Raw genomic sequence first — 15154 nt, 5'->3', positions numbered from 1 at the left:
CTAGTTCAACACCTCCCACCCAAGAAGCTTGAAGGAGCATCAAGGACGACCAAACTTTCTGTCAAAACAGCTGGATGTCCAGCCAAAACAGCTGGATGACTAACCCTGCCACAATTTTAATTCTGATAAATTCATCCCAAGGAATACCAGGAGGGCCTGGCAAAAAGAAAAAGAATGAAATGAAACTGTGGAAATTAAAATTTAAAAAAAGTCCTGTTTGGGCCATGATGGTGGCTATGGCTCAAATGGGGTGAAGCAATGGGGCAGGAGAATGAAAATCCCAAAGAAAACAAAACGGAGTAGAAGGAAAATGGGAATTAAATTCCCATAAACTGCTGAAAAAAACGCAAGAGTTTTCTCACCTCAGGCTGGAAAAATTACTTCAGAAAATTCATAATCTTGGGAAATGAAGGTTGACGAGGCTCTTTGGGAACGAACTGAAAAAAGCACCGACAGAAAATGAAACAGCAGCAAAGAACTGGAATATGAATGAAAAAAAAAAGTTTAATCTGAGTAGGAAAAAAACCTGTTTTATTGGGGATTAAATAGATGGCTATTGACAATTCTCCCCCAAAATATGAATAGCAAATGAAGAGGCTGAAAACATTGAAACAGCCCAAGTAGCTTGAGGTTATGAAAGAAAATAATGTCTGCAACAAAATTTCATTTTAATGTATGCTGATTAGTGTATGTTTAAAGTGACAATAAAATTCTAAATCTAAAAGAAATATAGATTTTCTGTTCTAAGTCAAGATGTAAAACAGGAATCCAGACCTATTTGAAGAGACTCATTGGCATGTGAGGATGAAAAGGGAAAAAAGATTTATTTATGGTTTGAACCAGAAAAAAAATGGAGAAAGAGGGGAAAACCCCTCCATTTAAAAAGATAACACTTTTTTATTATTTTGTATAGTTGTGGAATTATCTTCCCGTGATTTTTTAATCTATTAGAAAGTCTTAATTTTGTGTATATCTTTAAAACATTTCAATCTTGTTCATATTTGTGTTATTGCCAAATCTGATAAATAATTGTACCAAGCCCTTAATAAACATTTTAATACCAGGCCTAATAGAGGTGTTTACAGGTTATAATAACCATACATTTGTCTTTACTTTTACCAGGAACAGTTGCTTGAGTGTTTTTTGAGAAAATTGCTACAAGCCAGTACGCAATTGAAATATGAGTCTGCAAAATCTTCAAAAGCCTCATCTGCAATTTCCAGTATGCCTGACAAATGATACACCAATCTTTTGGGCAACAGAGACCAGTTCAGAGGAAACAGATTTTTCTGCAGAATGGAGGGAGCGTTGTTTCATACGGATGGGACTTTGCTTGTTTGCACAGCCTGGTTTCTGGCATGCTACAGACCGATGCTAGTCAATGGACCAAGGGTTGGGAGTCGGGAACCCCTGCAATACATCACAAGAAAATAATCATATCACGTCCATTTAATATTAATGATACAAACTTAAAATTCAGATTATGTTTTGATACGTCACACTGTCGAAAAGCAATATTTTGCCCCATTCCTTGGAGAGGCTTTTTCTTTTCTACAAATTTTTAAGGACCTCCTGCCACTGTGGTTCCTTTTTTGAAGAGACACTCTTTCTTTGAAGCTCTTTTCACATATATATATTCATATTGTTTCTTTCCAGCGTGGATTCTTTGACAAAATAAAATGACTCCTTTAATTGAAAAATCTCCAATGCTTTCTGTATCAACATTGATTGTCCCTAGTCTCAATTTTATAGCACTGTCATAAATCTGATTTATTTTTGTATCTATTTCCACACAAGGCACCAAAAAAACTCTTTTTGATTCTCTTTTGATCCTGTTTGGTCACAACAACCTGGATTATGGCAGATTCAGAAGTATAGGATTTCTTGCTCGCATTCTTGAAGTTTTCTCACTTGCTTTAGTCACCGAACAATATTTCCAAATGTCTCTTTCCTCAGTTCATCCTTGATTGTTTGTGACATCAGCATGCTGGACTTTAATTCTCCTTTTTTTCTGTATCCCATACTTAGGACAAAAAGAAAGAAGGTCATGAGAAATTCAAGGCACCAACTTTCTAAGTTCCCCTTTGCAACTCAGTATCACCAATTTCCTCTTCCCTCTTTTTCATTCATTACAATTCGAATGAAACTTAAATTACATTTGCATTCGCTTATTACCTCACACAAAAACTTTATATCTTTCCTGAGCCATTTCCATTTTTTTTATAAAAATAGATGAGTGTTTTCTTTCCCCTGCACATAAAAAGAGTGAAAGATAAAAGAGAATCCTAATAGGATTAGATAAAGAAAGGAAACATCGCAACACAGAATGGGACTGGAAATATGTTGAATTTAAATCTACACATTTCCTACATTGCAAGCAATTTTGCTAAATATCTTGTAGAAGTGTATTGGCATTGGGGGATACAGGTCCTTTCAATGACTCAGTAAAATACACCTCCCTAACAGTGGTGAGATTCAAATTTTTTTTACTACCGGCTTGGTGGATGTGGCAGGGGAAGGATACTGTAAAATCTCCAGTCAGAGGTGGTATCTGCTGGTTCTCTGAAGTACTCAAAATTTCTGCTACCAGTTCTCCAGAACTGGTCAGAATCATCTGAATACCATGTCTGCTCCCTAATATTTGTCTAAACACATTCATTCCACAGCTAACATGTGAAGCAGCTAGCTAATTGGGGGCAACAGAAGTAAAAGTCGAATAATATATAAGCCTGAACAAACCATTCATAAACTGGCATGGTATAAGACTTTGACATGCTTACAAACATGCATACTTTGGATTTTGAAACAAAAGTGGAAGTCTTAAGCGCCTGATTCTCCCCCCAAAAATTTATCCTATTAACCTGAAACAATATTGGGGCCTTAAACGACAGAACCTTCAAAAGTCACTTATTTCAAACTATAACAGTCCAGTTTATACTGCTTTCCTTGCTAAATGCTGTGAATATTCCTATCTAGCCTTAGTTAGGATCAGATGTAAAGAGGCAGAATTTACAGAGCAGGGGTGTCAAACTCGTAGCCCGTGGGACAGATGCGTCCCTCCCTGGCCACGCCCACCCCATTTTAGTGAAGGGGAAAAAGTCACAATACATCACATGATAATGTGACGATGTGAGTTTGACACCTCTGTTATAAAGTGGTTTTTCCAATTCTGCATAAGAAATATAGCATATCTCAAATCAAATCAATATGACATTTACATGGGTATTTACCTGAGTGGATTCTTAAATGGGAGGTCAGGTGACTTTTCCTCTGGAAGCTCTTTCCACAATCAGTACATTCAAATAGCTTCTCTCCTGTGTGGATTCTTTTATGGGACTTAAGAGATCCTCTATAACGGAAATTCTTTCCACACTCCAAACACTCATATGGTGTTTCTCCTGTATGAATTATTTTATGAACGGTAAGACAACTATTTTTAAGGAAACTCTTTCCACACTCCATGCACTTGTATGGTTTTTCCCCTGTGTGAATTTTTTTATGGGAAGAAAGGGAAGTACTACTCCAAAAACTACTTCCACACTCCATGCATTGATAAGATTTCTCCCCTGTGTGGGTTCGTCTATGAATAACAAGATATTTATTTTCACGGAAGCTCTTTCCACAGTCCTTACATATATATGGTTTCTCCCCTCTATGGATCCTTTCATGAATAACAAGAGACGTATTTCCACTGAATCTCTTTCCACACTCTTTGCATTTATACGGCTTCTCCCCTGTGTGGACTTTGTTGTGAGAAATGAGTTGGTTCCTACTTCTGAAGTCCTTGCCACACTCCGTGCATTTATAGGGTTTCTCTCCCAAGTGGATCCTGATGTGGGAAGTAAGAGTTCCATTGTGACGGAAACTCTTTCCACACTCCAGGCATTTGTACGGCTTTTCCCCTGTGTGAATTCTTTTATGAATAGCAAGACACCTTTTTTCATGGAAACCTTTTCCACACTCTGTGCACTTGTATGGCTTCTCCCCCGTGTGGGTTCTTTTATGAACGGTAAGAGATTTATTTTCGCGGAAGCTTTTTCCACAGTCCTTGCATTTATATGGCCTCTCCCCTGTATGGATCCTTTCATGAACAGTAAGCAACTTGTTCTCACGGAAGTTCTTACCACAGTGTTTGCATTTGTATGGCTTCTCCCCTGTATGGATCCTTTCATGAATAATAAGAGGCGTGCTTCTGTGGTAGCTTTTTCCACACTCTTTGCATTTATATGGCTTCTCCACCGTGTGGAATTTCTTATGAGAAAGGAGGTGGCTGCTGCTTCTGAAGTTCTTGCCGCACTCCAAGCACTCGTATGGCTTCTCCCCTGTGTGAATTCTTGTATGAATAGTAAGGGACTTATTTTCACGGAAGCCTTTTCCGCAGTCCTTGCATTTATACGGCTTCTCTCCTGTATGGATCCTTTCATGTACAATGAGGGATTTATTCTCACTTAAGTTCTTCCCACAATACTTGCATTTATATGGTTTCTTCTTCAAGAGGACTCTCTTATGGCATATGAGAGATGTCTCTTTGCTGACGGTTTTTCCATATTCCGAACCTTTATATGGTTTCTCTCCCAGTTTGATTCTTTCACATGGAGGAGTGAAAGTCTGAGTATAAGAAGATTCGTCCTTCTGATATACACACTGCTGTCTTCTAATGTGAACTCTATAATCTTTGCTGAAATCAGATATGTCCTGGAATATCTCAACGTTTTTCTCCCTTTGTCCTTTGTTATCCCGTTGAACAAGAAAGTCTTGAACTTGAAGATCCTGAAAAATGAAGCTTTCTCCCACATGGTTTTGTTGCCCTTGAATCTTCTGACTGATGGTTTGGCATGGTTCCTTGTCATTTTCATTCTCCTGTCCATTAACACCTTGAGAGAAAAAAAGAAAATGAAAATGGTGTGAAATTAATCAAGAAAATATAGGAAGCAATTATGAATGTTCAAGACAATAGTATTTTTAAAAGCTGTTCTACTGATCTAAAGTAAGGATCTTCAAACTTGGCAAGTTTAAGACTTGTGGACTTCAACTCCCAGAATTCCTGAGCTATCATGACTGGAAGAGGGATTCTGGGAATTGAAGTCCACAAGTTTTTTTTCTCAAAGAGTTTTTTATTTAAAGTCCACAAGTCTTAAAGTTGCCAAGTTTGAACACCCCTGATCTAAAACTTCATATGACCAAAAAATCTAAAGCTTCATATGATCAAATTCATATATCTAAAATATCATGGACTAGAAAGGAATATTTTCTGCATTCTGAGCAGGAGAAACCTGTTGCCTTAATTTCTTTCTCTATATAGATTCTTATCAAATCACTGGAGGAGTTAAGTGGTGTGAAAAATAGGAAACAAACGTTATTTTAGCAGTGCCAATTACATGATTCGAACGTAATAAATGCTTCTTTAATTTTCCACACTGTATTTTATTAGTTCCTATTTATCTTATTTACCATTTGCTATTCTTCCTCCTTTTGGGACAGCCACATGGTTGTTAGAAAAAGAATTACATTAGTTGATTGATTAGCTTAAAATTACATCTTTGCACAGAGAAACCTTGCTGCAGAATGCCAAAATCTACAATTATAGACTAAAAGATCAAGCCTCGGGGTGTAATCGGAACAATCTGGAACTGAACACACTCAAAACCATAGAAATGGTGATAGATTTTAGGAGAAACCCTCCCATACTACCACCTCTTACAATACTGGACAACACAGTATCAACGGTAGAGACCTTCAAATTTCTAGGTTCTATCATATCTTGACTTAAAATGGACACCAAACACCTAACATTAAAAACTTCATCAAAAAAGCACAACAAAGAATGTTCTTTCTATGCCAACTCAAAAAGCTCAAGGTGCCCAAGGAGCTGCTGATCAAGTTCTACAGAGGAATTATTGAGTCTATCATCTGCACCTCTTAAACTGTCTGGTTTGGTTCTGCAACCCAACAGGACAGACACAGACTTCAGAGGATAATTAGGACTGCAGAAAAAACAATTACTACCAACCTGCCTTCAATTGACGACCTGTATACTGCACGAGTCAAAAAGAGGGCTCTGAAAATATTTACAGACCCCTCACATCCTGGACATAAACTGCCCTCAAAACGACACTATAGAGCACTGCACACCAGAACAACTAGACACAAGGACAGTTTTTCCCTGAACGCCATCACTCTGATAAACAAATAATTCCCTCAGCACTGTCCAACTATTTACAAAGTCTGCATTACTATTACTATTAATCTTCTCGTCGCTCCTTATCACCCATCCCCTCCCACTTGTGACTGTATGACTGTAACTTTGTCGCTTGTATCCTTATGAGTTATATTGACTGTTTCCTAGTATGATTTGATTGCTTATTGTACCCTATAACTATTATTAAATGTGGTACCTTATGATTCTTGACTCTTAATGAATGTATCTTTTATTTTATGTACACTGAGACCAAATGCACCAAAGACAAATTCCTTGTGTGTCCAATCACACTTGGCCAATAAAGAATTCTATTCTATTCAAAGAAAAAAGGGGTATGAATAAAACAGACCAGTTGGCAAAGCACCAGCACTTCATTAGACAAATAGGTGTCTCTGCCTATGAAAAGGAGTGGTTAAGGAGAATTGATGTCAGACTAATATCACTGAGTTCTAAAGATAGGATGAGAGTCTGTTGCAGGGGTGGTATTCAGCAGGTTCTGACCAGTTCTGGAGAATCGGTAGTGGAAATTTTGAGTAGTTCAGAGAACTGGCAAATACCACCTCTAATTGGCCCCGCCTCCATTTATTATCTGCCTCCCAAATCCCAGCTGATTAGCTGGGTCTTCTTTTATTGCCCTGCGCAGGAGATCAGAGCTGGAAAGCAGGTTAGTGTGGTGGGGCAGAAATCAGAATTTCTCCAGCTCCAACAAAGGTACGGTGTTAGTAGCTATTTCTTAAGATATATTGTGTGACTATATCTTGTCTGATATTCCAGATTATTTTCCTTGGTTAATTCTTTACTTTCTTTTTAGTTTTGTCAGTAACAGACGAGTGGTGGGATTCAAAAAATTTTACTATCGGTTCTGTGGGCGGTGCTTGGTGGGCGTTGCTTGGTGGGCATGGCAGGGGAAAAATACTGTAAAATCTGCATTCCCTCCCCACTTCTGAATGCAGAGCTCAGGGCTTACTCAAAAAGGCCACGTTTCTTGAGATTTCCAGCATGACTTCTCCATGAAGGGCTTTCTGGTTGGGATCCAGCTGAGACCACTCTTCCTTGGAGAAATGCACATCCAGGTCCTCCAAGGACTGAAGATCCTGAAAAAATAAAAATAGTTTCCCTATTTACGTAGAATTTGCATATACAAAATAATAGAGTTGGAAGGGACCTTAGAGGTCTTCTAGTCCAACTCCCTGCTCAGGCAGGAAACCCCATACCATTTCAGACAAATGGTTGTCCATTTTTTTCTTAAGAGCTGTCAGGATTCCGGCAGTTACCCTCCATTTAAATCATGAGTCTCGAGCCAAACTTCCAAAACTTCCAAAGGATTTATTGGGAGTTAACATGTCCGGCACTGCCTGGGTGTAGCCAACTCTGGGTCACATCATTCACTGTCACCCTTGACCCTGGTTTTTCCCCCACCCCCTGGGTGTATCGAAAATTCGTATTCTCCAATGGGACACATCCATAGCTAAAAGTCATCAACCATGCTCTCCAGTTAGAATTTTGTGCCGCAAAAACTTCAGTCACCTAGTTATTATCGTTGAAAACATTTATGGAATGCAGTTTCGGCTTTGCAAGCTGCTGCACTGCTTCCCCCTCCTTTTCTGTTGGTTACTCTAAAAAGACCATAGAAATATTTTATGAGTTGACATTTCCTGCGTTGGAGCATTCATAACTTCTGGAGGCAATTTGTTCCGCTGATTGTTCTAACTGGCAGGAAAATTCTCCTTAGTTCTACTGGTAGGTTGTTTCTCTCCTTGTTTAGTTTCCACCCATTGCTTCTCGTCCTGCCTTTTGGTGCTTTTGGAGAATAGCTTGACTCCCTGTTCTTTGTGGCAGCCCCTGAGCTATCAGAAGGCTGCTATCATGTCTCCCCTAGTCCTTCTTTTCATCAAACTAGACATACCCAATTCCGGCAATCATTCTTTATGTGTTTTAGCCTCCCGTCCCTTAATCATCTTCGTTGTTCTTCTCTGCACTTTTTCTAGCCTCAACATCTTTTTTACATCGTGGCGACCACAACTGCACGCAATATTCCAAGTGTGGTCTTACCGAGGCATTAACACTTCACGTGATCTTAGTTCTCTTCCGTACTTCACAAATTCCAGAAAAGGGCTATTTTTTCTGGTGTTTACAAAATAAAGAGGGTGGGGTTTTTTTTGGGCGGGGGGTCTTCTCCAACATTTCATCCAGTCAACTTTGAGGTTAATTTGAGACTTTGAGGTTCTCCGAGAAATCAATCCTGCCACGTTCAAATGCTGGGAGAACTCAGAACTCATCAAGGGTTTTATGTACACCATCAAGATGCAGATGACAGGCAGCCAAATTCCATAGGAATCTCTTGGTGCTGAAACTGCAGAGGTAGGCTGATCCGTGATTTGAACCCAAATTTCTCCATCCTGAGCTCCAGTATCCTGAAAAACACCTCTTACGTTTCTCCTCTTACTTGAGCTGGAGTTTCAGCTGCTCTTTGGGGTCCACCCGAAAAAGGAGACATTCCTACAAACGACAATGACAATACGATACTCCCTGGGAGAGAGAAAAAAAGCGATAGAAGAATTTTTAGAAGCCTCATTAATAAGACATGGAGAGATACCACAAACAATCTCACTTCTTTTACCTCTTGAAGTGTCCTGATTTGGAACATCCCGAGAGACCCCTCGGAAACGCGGCCGCTCGGAAGGACGTGTTGAATTTCTGCCTTCCTCATGATGCTCCGTCATTACCCCTGGGACCTGAAGTACCAGGAGGAGCAAAGGAAAGGAATGACGGGAACAACACACTGGAACAGTTGGATTCTCTTCTCTACCGTACTATGAGCCGTGGTGATACAATGGTTAAATTGCAGTACTACCCATTGACTCTGCCCGCTGCCAAGAGTTCGATCCTGACCATCTCAAGTTTGACTCAGTTTCCCATCCTTCCGAGTAAAATGAAGACCCAGATTGTTGGAGGCAATATGAAGATTCTGTGAGCCGCTTAGAGAAGGCTGTAAAGCAGGGGTCCCCAACCACCGGTCCCCGGACCGTTACCGGTCCGTGGATCATTTTTTACCGGGCCGCAAAGCTTGGGTGCCGCCATCTTGTTTCGACAGCGCTTCCGGGTTTTCGGTTGGAAAGTGCTTCCGGGTTTTCAGTTGGAAAGCGACGTTTGGGTGCTCACGCCTTAGTTTCGTCGAAGAGGGGGGGCAGCTTCGAATGAAGAGCCGTCCCGATGGCGGTGGAATCTCGTGTTACTCAGGTACCGGTCCGTGGAAGAATAAATAATCATGAAACCGGTCCCTGGTTCAAAAAAGGTTGGGGGGCCACTGCTGTAAAGCACTATGAAACGGTATATAAACCTAAGTGCTATTGCCACTCGTAACTTCGAGGATGCCTATGGCTAGGACAGGGGTGTCAAACTCGATGTCAGGGCTCCAACAACCACCCTCATTCAAATCATGAGTCTCTAGCCACATCTCTGGCCCCCAGGCCTTGAGTTTGACACCCTTGGGCTACGAGAAGGTAACCAAACAATCATTCAACTACAGAAGAACAAGCAACATATAAATATAGCAGTGATGGGATTCAAATTTTTTTTACTACCGGTTCTGTGGGTGTGGCATGGCTTGGTGGGCATGGCAGGGGAAGGATACTACAAAATCCCATTCCTTCCCTACCCCACTAACCTGCTTTCCAGTTCTGTTCTCCTGTGCAGGGCAACAAAAGAAGACCCAGCCAATCAGCTGGGACTTGGGAGGCAGAGAATAGATGGGGGCGGGGCCAGTCAGAGGCGGTATTTGCCAGTTCTCCAAACTACTCAAAATTTCCGCTACCGGTTCTCCAGAACTGTTCAGAACCTGCTGAATACCATTTCTGAAATATACCCGTCTAATATCAACTGCATAAAACCGAAACATTGTTTATAATATTAAAATTCATGTAGAATTTTCCAAAACAATGTTGTCTCACCGGCCACTCGACCTGCTCCTTCTCTCCTTCCACTTGGCTCAGGAGGAAGCCTTCGGCCAGGGCCACCGCCTGGGACGTGGTCTCTACTTCACACTCCCGCACCCAACTCTCCATCTCAGGGGGTAAGAGGGCCAGGAGCTGTTCCAGGATCACCAAATCCAGCATCTGAGCCTTCGTGTGTCTCTCTGGCTGTAGCCACTGGTGGCAAAGATGGTGGAGGCGGGTGCAAATTTCTCGGGGACCCTTAGACTCTTGGTACTGGATGCTCCTGAAGAGCCTGCGCTGGACTTCTGAACTGATGGCTTTCTCCTTTAGGATCTTCTTCCTGGTTCCTCCCCAGTTTTCCATACATTTCCCTTTCCCAGGTCCCTTGTCTTCTGGGTACTGTATCTCCATTTCTTCTCTCTTTTCCAACAACGCACCAAACTTCTGTGTTCGGCTGTCTTTGCTTCTCAGACGCCGGTTGTCCTTCAATTATTATTATCTCTCATTTATTCCTTCATACGGCTATTAGAATAGAATAGAATTCTTTATTGGCCAAGTGTGATTAATTTCTAATATAAATATCTAAACAACAGTAACAATATTATTATTGTGGGGGACAACTATATTTTAAAAAACAATCCTGACCCATTACATGAATAGAACCATATAATGAAAAGAGAGGGAGGGAGGGAGGGAGGGAGGGAGGGAGGGAGGGAGGGAGGGAAGGAAGGAAGGAAGGAAGGAAGGAAGGAAGGAAGGAAGGATGGAAAGAAAACATGTTAGAATAGAATAACAGAGTTGGAAGGGACCTTGGAGATCTTCTAGTCCAACCCCCTTGCTTAGGCAGGAAACCCTACACCACTTCAGACAAATGGTTATCCAGCATCTTCTTAAAAACTTCCAGTGTTGGAGCATTCACAACTTCTGGAGTCAAGTTGTTCCACTGATTAATTGTTCTGTCAGGAAATTTCTCCTTAGTTCTAAGTTGCTTCGCTCCTTGGTTAATTTCCACCCGTTGCTTCTTGTCCTGCCTTCTCAGGTGCTTTGGAGTATAGCTTGACTCCCTCTTCTTTGGGGCAGCCCCTGAGATATCAGAACACTGCTATCATGTCTCCCTTACTCCTTCTTTTCATCAAACTAGACATATCCAGTTCCTGCAACTGTTCTTCGTATGTTCCCTAATCATCTTTGTTGCTCTTCTCTACACTCTTTCTAGAGTCTCGACATCTTTTTTTTACATCGTGGCAACCAAAACTGGATGCAATATTCCAAGTGTGGCCTTACCAAGACATTATAAAGTGGTATTAACACTTAAACACGTGACCTTGACTCTGTCCTTCTATTTATGCAGCCTAGAATTGAGTTGGCCTCTTTGGCAGCTGCTGCACACTGCTGGTTCATATTTAAGTGATTGTCCACTAGGACTCTGAGATCCCTCTCACAGTTACTACTATTGAGCAAGGTACTCACATACATTGTACCTGTGCGTTTGATTTTTCTTGCCTAAATATAGAACCTTACTTTTTTCACCATTTAATTTCATTTTGTTGGATAGTATTATTGCTAGTTTTGGTTTATAGTTATATGATATAGTTATCCTCCCACCAGCCCCTGGGAAGTTAAAATGCAATGGAGGCAGTTTCACTCTACCTTTCTCCTTTGTATTTTCTCTCAGTGTCTTCCACTCACAGCCAGCAGCTCCTCCCATCAGCCTCTGGGAAGTTAAAACATCTCTTATTTGTCTCTTGAGAAACCTATATGCAGGTCAAGAAGCAACAGTGAGAACTGGACACGGAACCATTGATCGGTTCCAAATTGGGAAAGGACTCCAGCAAGGCTGTATTCTAGGGGTCCCCAAACTTGGCAACTTTTAAGACTTGTGGACTTCAACTCTGAGAAATTCAGAGGAATTCTGGGAGTTGAAGTCCACAAGTCTTAAAAGTTGCCAAGTTTGGAGACCTCTGCTGTATACTATCACCCTGCCTATTTAATTTATATGCAGAGCACATTACGAGAAAGGCAGGGCTAAATGAATCACAAGTTGGAATGAAGATTGCTGGGAGAAATATCCACAACCTCAGATATGCAGATGATACCACTCTAATGGCAGAAAGTGAAGAGGAACTAAAGCGCCTCTTGATGCGGGTGAAGAAGGAGAGTGCAAAAGTTGGCTTGAAACAAACTCAACATTAAGCAAGCTAAGATCATGGCATCCGGCTCTCTCAATTCCTGACAAATACCGTGTTTCTCCAACAATACGACCTCCCCCAATAGGAAGACCCAGCATGTTTTCTAGGCATAAAATCAAATTAAGCCCCTCCCCCCAAATTTAGGCCTATTTTAAAACATGCAAAATGGGGGGGAAGGTCGGGGGGACTTCCCGTTAGGAGCGCCCCGCGGGCAGCAATTCCTTGCCACCGGCTGCTCCTAATGGGCGATCATGGCAGAGCGCAGAGAGCTCCCTACTCCTGCCAAGCACCTTTGCGGCAGACCCAAGACCCTCAGCGCCCGCCACTGTTGATTTCCCTTCTGCCCATGCCGCCGCCATGTTTGGAGCTGCCACTTCCATGGTTGGAGCACCACTGCTGTTTGAAGCACCGCTGCCGTTTGGAGCTGCCACTTCCACTTTTGGCTGTTTGGAGTTGCTGCTTCCGCATTTGGAGCTGCCGCCACGTTTGGAGCTGCCGCTTCCGCGTTTGGAACCCCACCGCTGTTTGGAGCACTGCCGCTGTTTGGAGCACCGCCGCCATTTGGAGCGCCGCCGCCACTCCAAACACGGCAGCAGCTCCAAACGCGGAAGTGGCAGCTCCAAACATGATGGCGGTGCTCCAAATGGCGGTGGCACTCCAAACACGGAAGCGGCAGCTCCAAACATGGCGGCGGAATGGGCAGAAGGGAAAGCAACAGCGGCGGGTGCCAAAGGTCTTGGGTCTGCAGCAAAGGTGTTTGGTGGGAGTAGCGCTTCGCCATGGTCACCCGTTAGGAGCGGCTGGTGGCGAGGCTGCCCGCCGGGCGCTCTAGATGAGGATGCAAGGGGGGGAATTAAGTCACCCCCGAAAAGACGGACTAGCCGTTTTTTCGGGGCTCCAAAAAATATAAGACCCGGCCTTATTTTATGAGAAACACGGTAGATGGGGAAGAAATAGGGGGAGTGACAGCTTTTATTTTCCTGGGCTCCAAGATCATCGCAGATGGGGACCACAGCCGAGAAATTAAAAGACGCTTGCTCCTGGGGAGGAAAGTTATGGCAAAGCTGGACAGCATACTCAAAAGCAGAGGCTTCACCCTGCCAACAAAAGTGCGTATAGTCAAGGCTATGGTTTTCCTAGTTGAAATGTATGGCTGTGAAAATTGGACCATAAGAAAGGCTGAGCGCCAAAGAATTGAGGCCTTTGAACTGCTGGAAGTTAAAACCCACCCCTCTCCTAAGGAAAATGAAATATTTTAGGATATACTAAAAAGGCAGAATATTTCTCCTAAAAAGATAAATAGAAGCTCGAAGAGGCAGAAACTTACGCTCCCCCCCATCTATTTTACATAACAAAGATCTACTCCAGGTAGAGCTATAATAGGAATTGCCCAAGGCCCTGTCATTGCATCATCATCCAGTAAGGGTCAACCAAGCCTGGGACTCAGGACAGCCTACAAAGTTGCCCCTGCATGGCCCCATGGGAGTCTGACAACCAATCAGAATGCAAGCTCAAATTCAAATCCCAAGGGAGGGGCATAAAACCAAGGGACTCTTCAGCATCTCTTCCCTATTTTTCTGCTCAGGAACCCATCCTGTTCTTCAATAAGCCACCTTTCCAAGCAGTCACCATGTTTCCAGTGTCTTTCTTCCCCGCTTGGAAGCGAACCCGAAAGGATATTTCTTCCAACAGAACTACGGTGCTGGAGAAGACTCCTGCGAGTCCTTGGGACCGCAAGGTGATCAGACCTAGAGGAAATCCACCCTGACTGCTCTTTAGAAGGCCAGATCCTGAGCAGAATTGAGTATAATTCTTTTATTGGCCAAGTGTGATTGGACACACAAGAAAAGATGAAACTCAAATACTCTGGACACCTAAGGAGAAGGAAGGATTCACCGGAGAAGAGCCTAACGCTGGGAAAGATTGAGGGGAATAGAAAGAGGGGAGGGCAGAGAATGAGGTTATACAGATACAGATTAACGGTGTTGGAAGGGACCTTGGAGGTCATCTAGTCCAACCCACCCAACCAATACCATTTTTTAACCGATGGCTGCCCAGTCTCTTCTGGATGGAGTCACTGAAGCAGTCAGTGTGAATTTAAATGGACCCCAGAAGATGGTAGAGGACAGAAAAGTCTGGAGGAACGTTGTCCATGGGATCGTGATGGATCAGACACGACTTTGCAACCAACAGCAAAGTTTTTTTAGGGGGGGGAACACCCTCCTTCCCCCAACTCAGGTGTGTTTGTGTATATGTGTGTGTCTTCCTTCCCCCAAGAAAAGCTCCCACTCACCGGACAGGATCCCGTCTGGATCTCCCTCCCTGCCAAAGACGCCAGCACTTCTTTGCCTTCTGCACTCAAAAGGGTTACAGCGAGAGAGGGTGGAGTCCTAGAGAGGCCAGAGAAACGGTCAGCGTCTGCTCAGTTGGCCTTCTGAAGCCGCTTCCACGTGCGGAGGGAGCCCCCTGGCGGATGCTTTGCGTCAGGGCTTCTTAACCTCAGCCTGGCAGCTTCCACGCTTCTTAATAACAGATTAACAGAGTTGGGAGGGATCTTGTAGGTCAGGGGTGTCCAACCTTGGCAACTTTAAGACTTGTGGACTTCAACTCCCAGAATTCCTCAGTCAGCAAAGCTGGCTGGCTGAGCAAAGCTGGCTGAGGAATTCTGGGAGTTGAAGTCCACAAGTCTTAAAGTTGCCAAGGTTGGACACCCCTGTTGTAGGTCATCTAGTCCAACCCCCACCTCCTCCCCCATCCCCGCTCAAGCAGGAGAGCCTAAGCCATTTCTGACAGATGGCAGTCCAGTCTCTTCTTTGAAAGCCACCAGAGAT

At 43.0% G+C, this 15154-nt stretch overlaps 1 protein-coding gene across 2 annotated transcripts; it reads right to left on the bottom strand.

Moving 5' to 3' along the window:
- Positions 1-1433: 1433 nt before the first annotated feature.
- On the bottom strand, positions 1434-14724 carry LOC113450391 (uncharacterized). 2 transcript variants are annotated; one of them, XM_087927878.1, is made up of 8 exons: positions 14617-14687; positions 11785-11888; positions 10150-10656; positions 8820-8934; positions 8646-8728; positions 7167-7293; positions 3231-4874; positions 1434-2023 (listed from the first exon to the last, which is right to left on the bottom strand). In XM_087927878.1, the coding sequence occupies exons 3-8, from the start codon at positions 10543-10545 to the stop codon at positions 1995-1997; spliced, it is 2394 nt and encodes a 797-aa protein (XP_087784004.1). In that variant the 5' UTR covers positions 10546-10656; positions 11785-11888; positions 14617-14687; the 3' UTR covers positions 1434-1994. The 2 variants fall into 2 exon arrangements, with proteins under 2 accessions (XP_087784004.1, XP_087784003.1); XM_087927877.1 differs by lacking the exon at positions 11785-11888 and having other exon boundaries at positions 14617-14724.
- Positions 14725-15154: the final 430 nt, after the last annotated feature.

Source organism: Pseudonaja textilis, chromosome 2, assembly GCF_049901715.1.
Source record: "Pseudonaja textilis isolate UNSWEBS1 chromosome 2, rPseTex1.2, whole genome shotgun sequence".
NCBI classification, from domain to species: domain Eukaryota; kingdom Metazoa; phylum Chordata; class Lepidosauria; order Squamata; family Elapidae; genus Pseudonaja; species Pseudonaja textilis.
The sequence above is the reverse complement of the archived record's forward strand: the minus strand, read 5'-3'. Positions and strand labels throughout refer to the sequence as shown.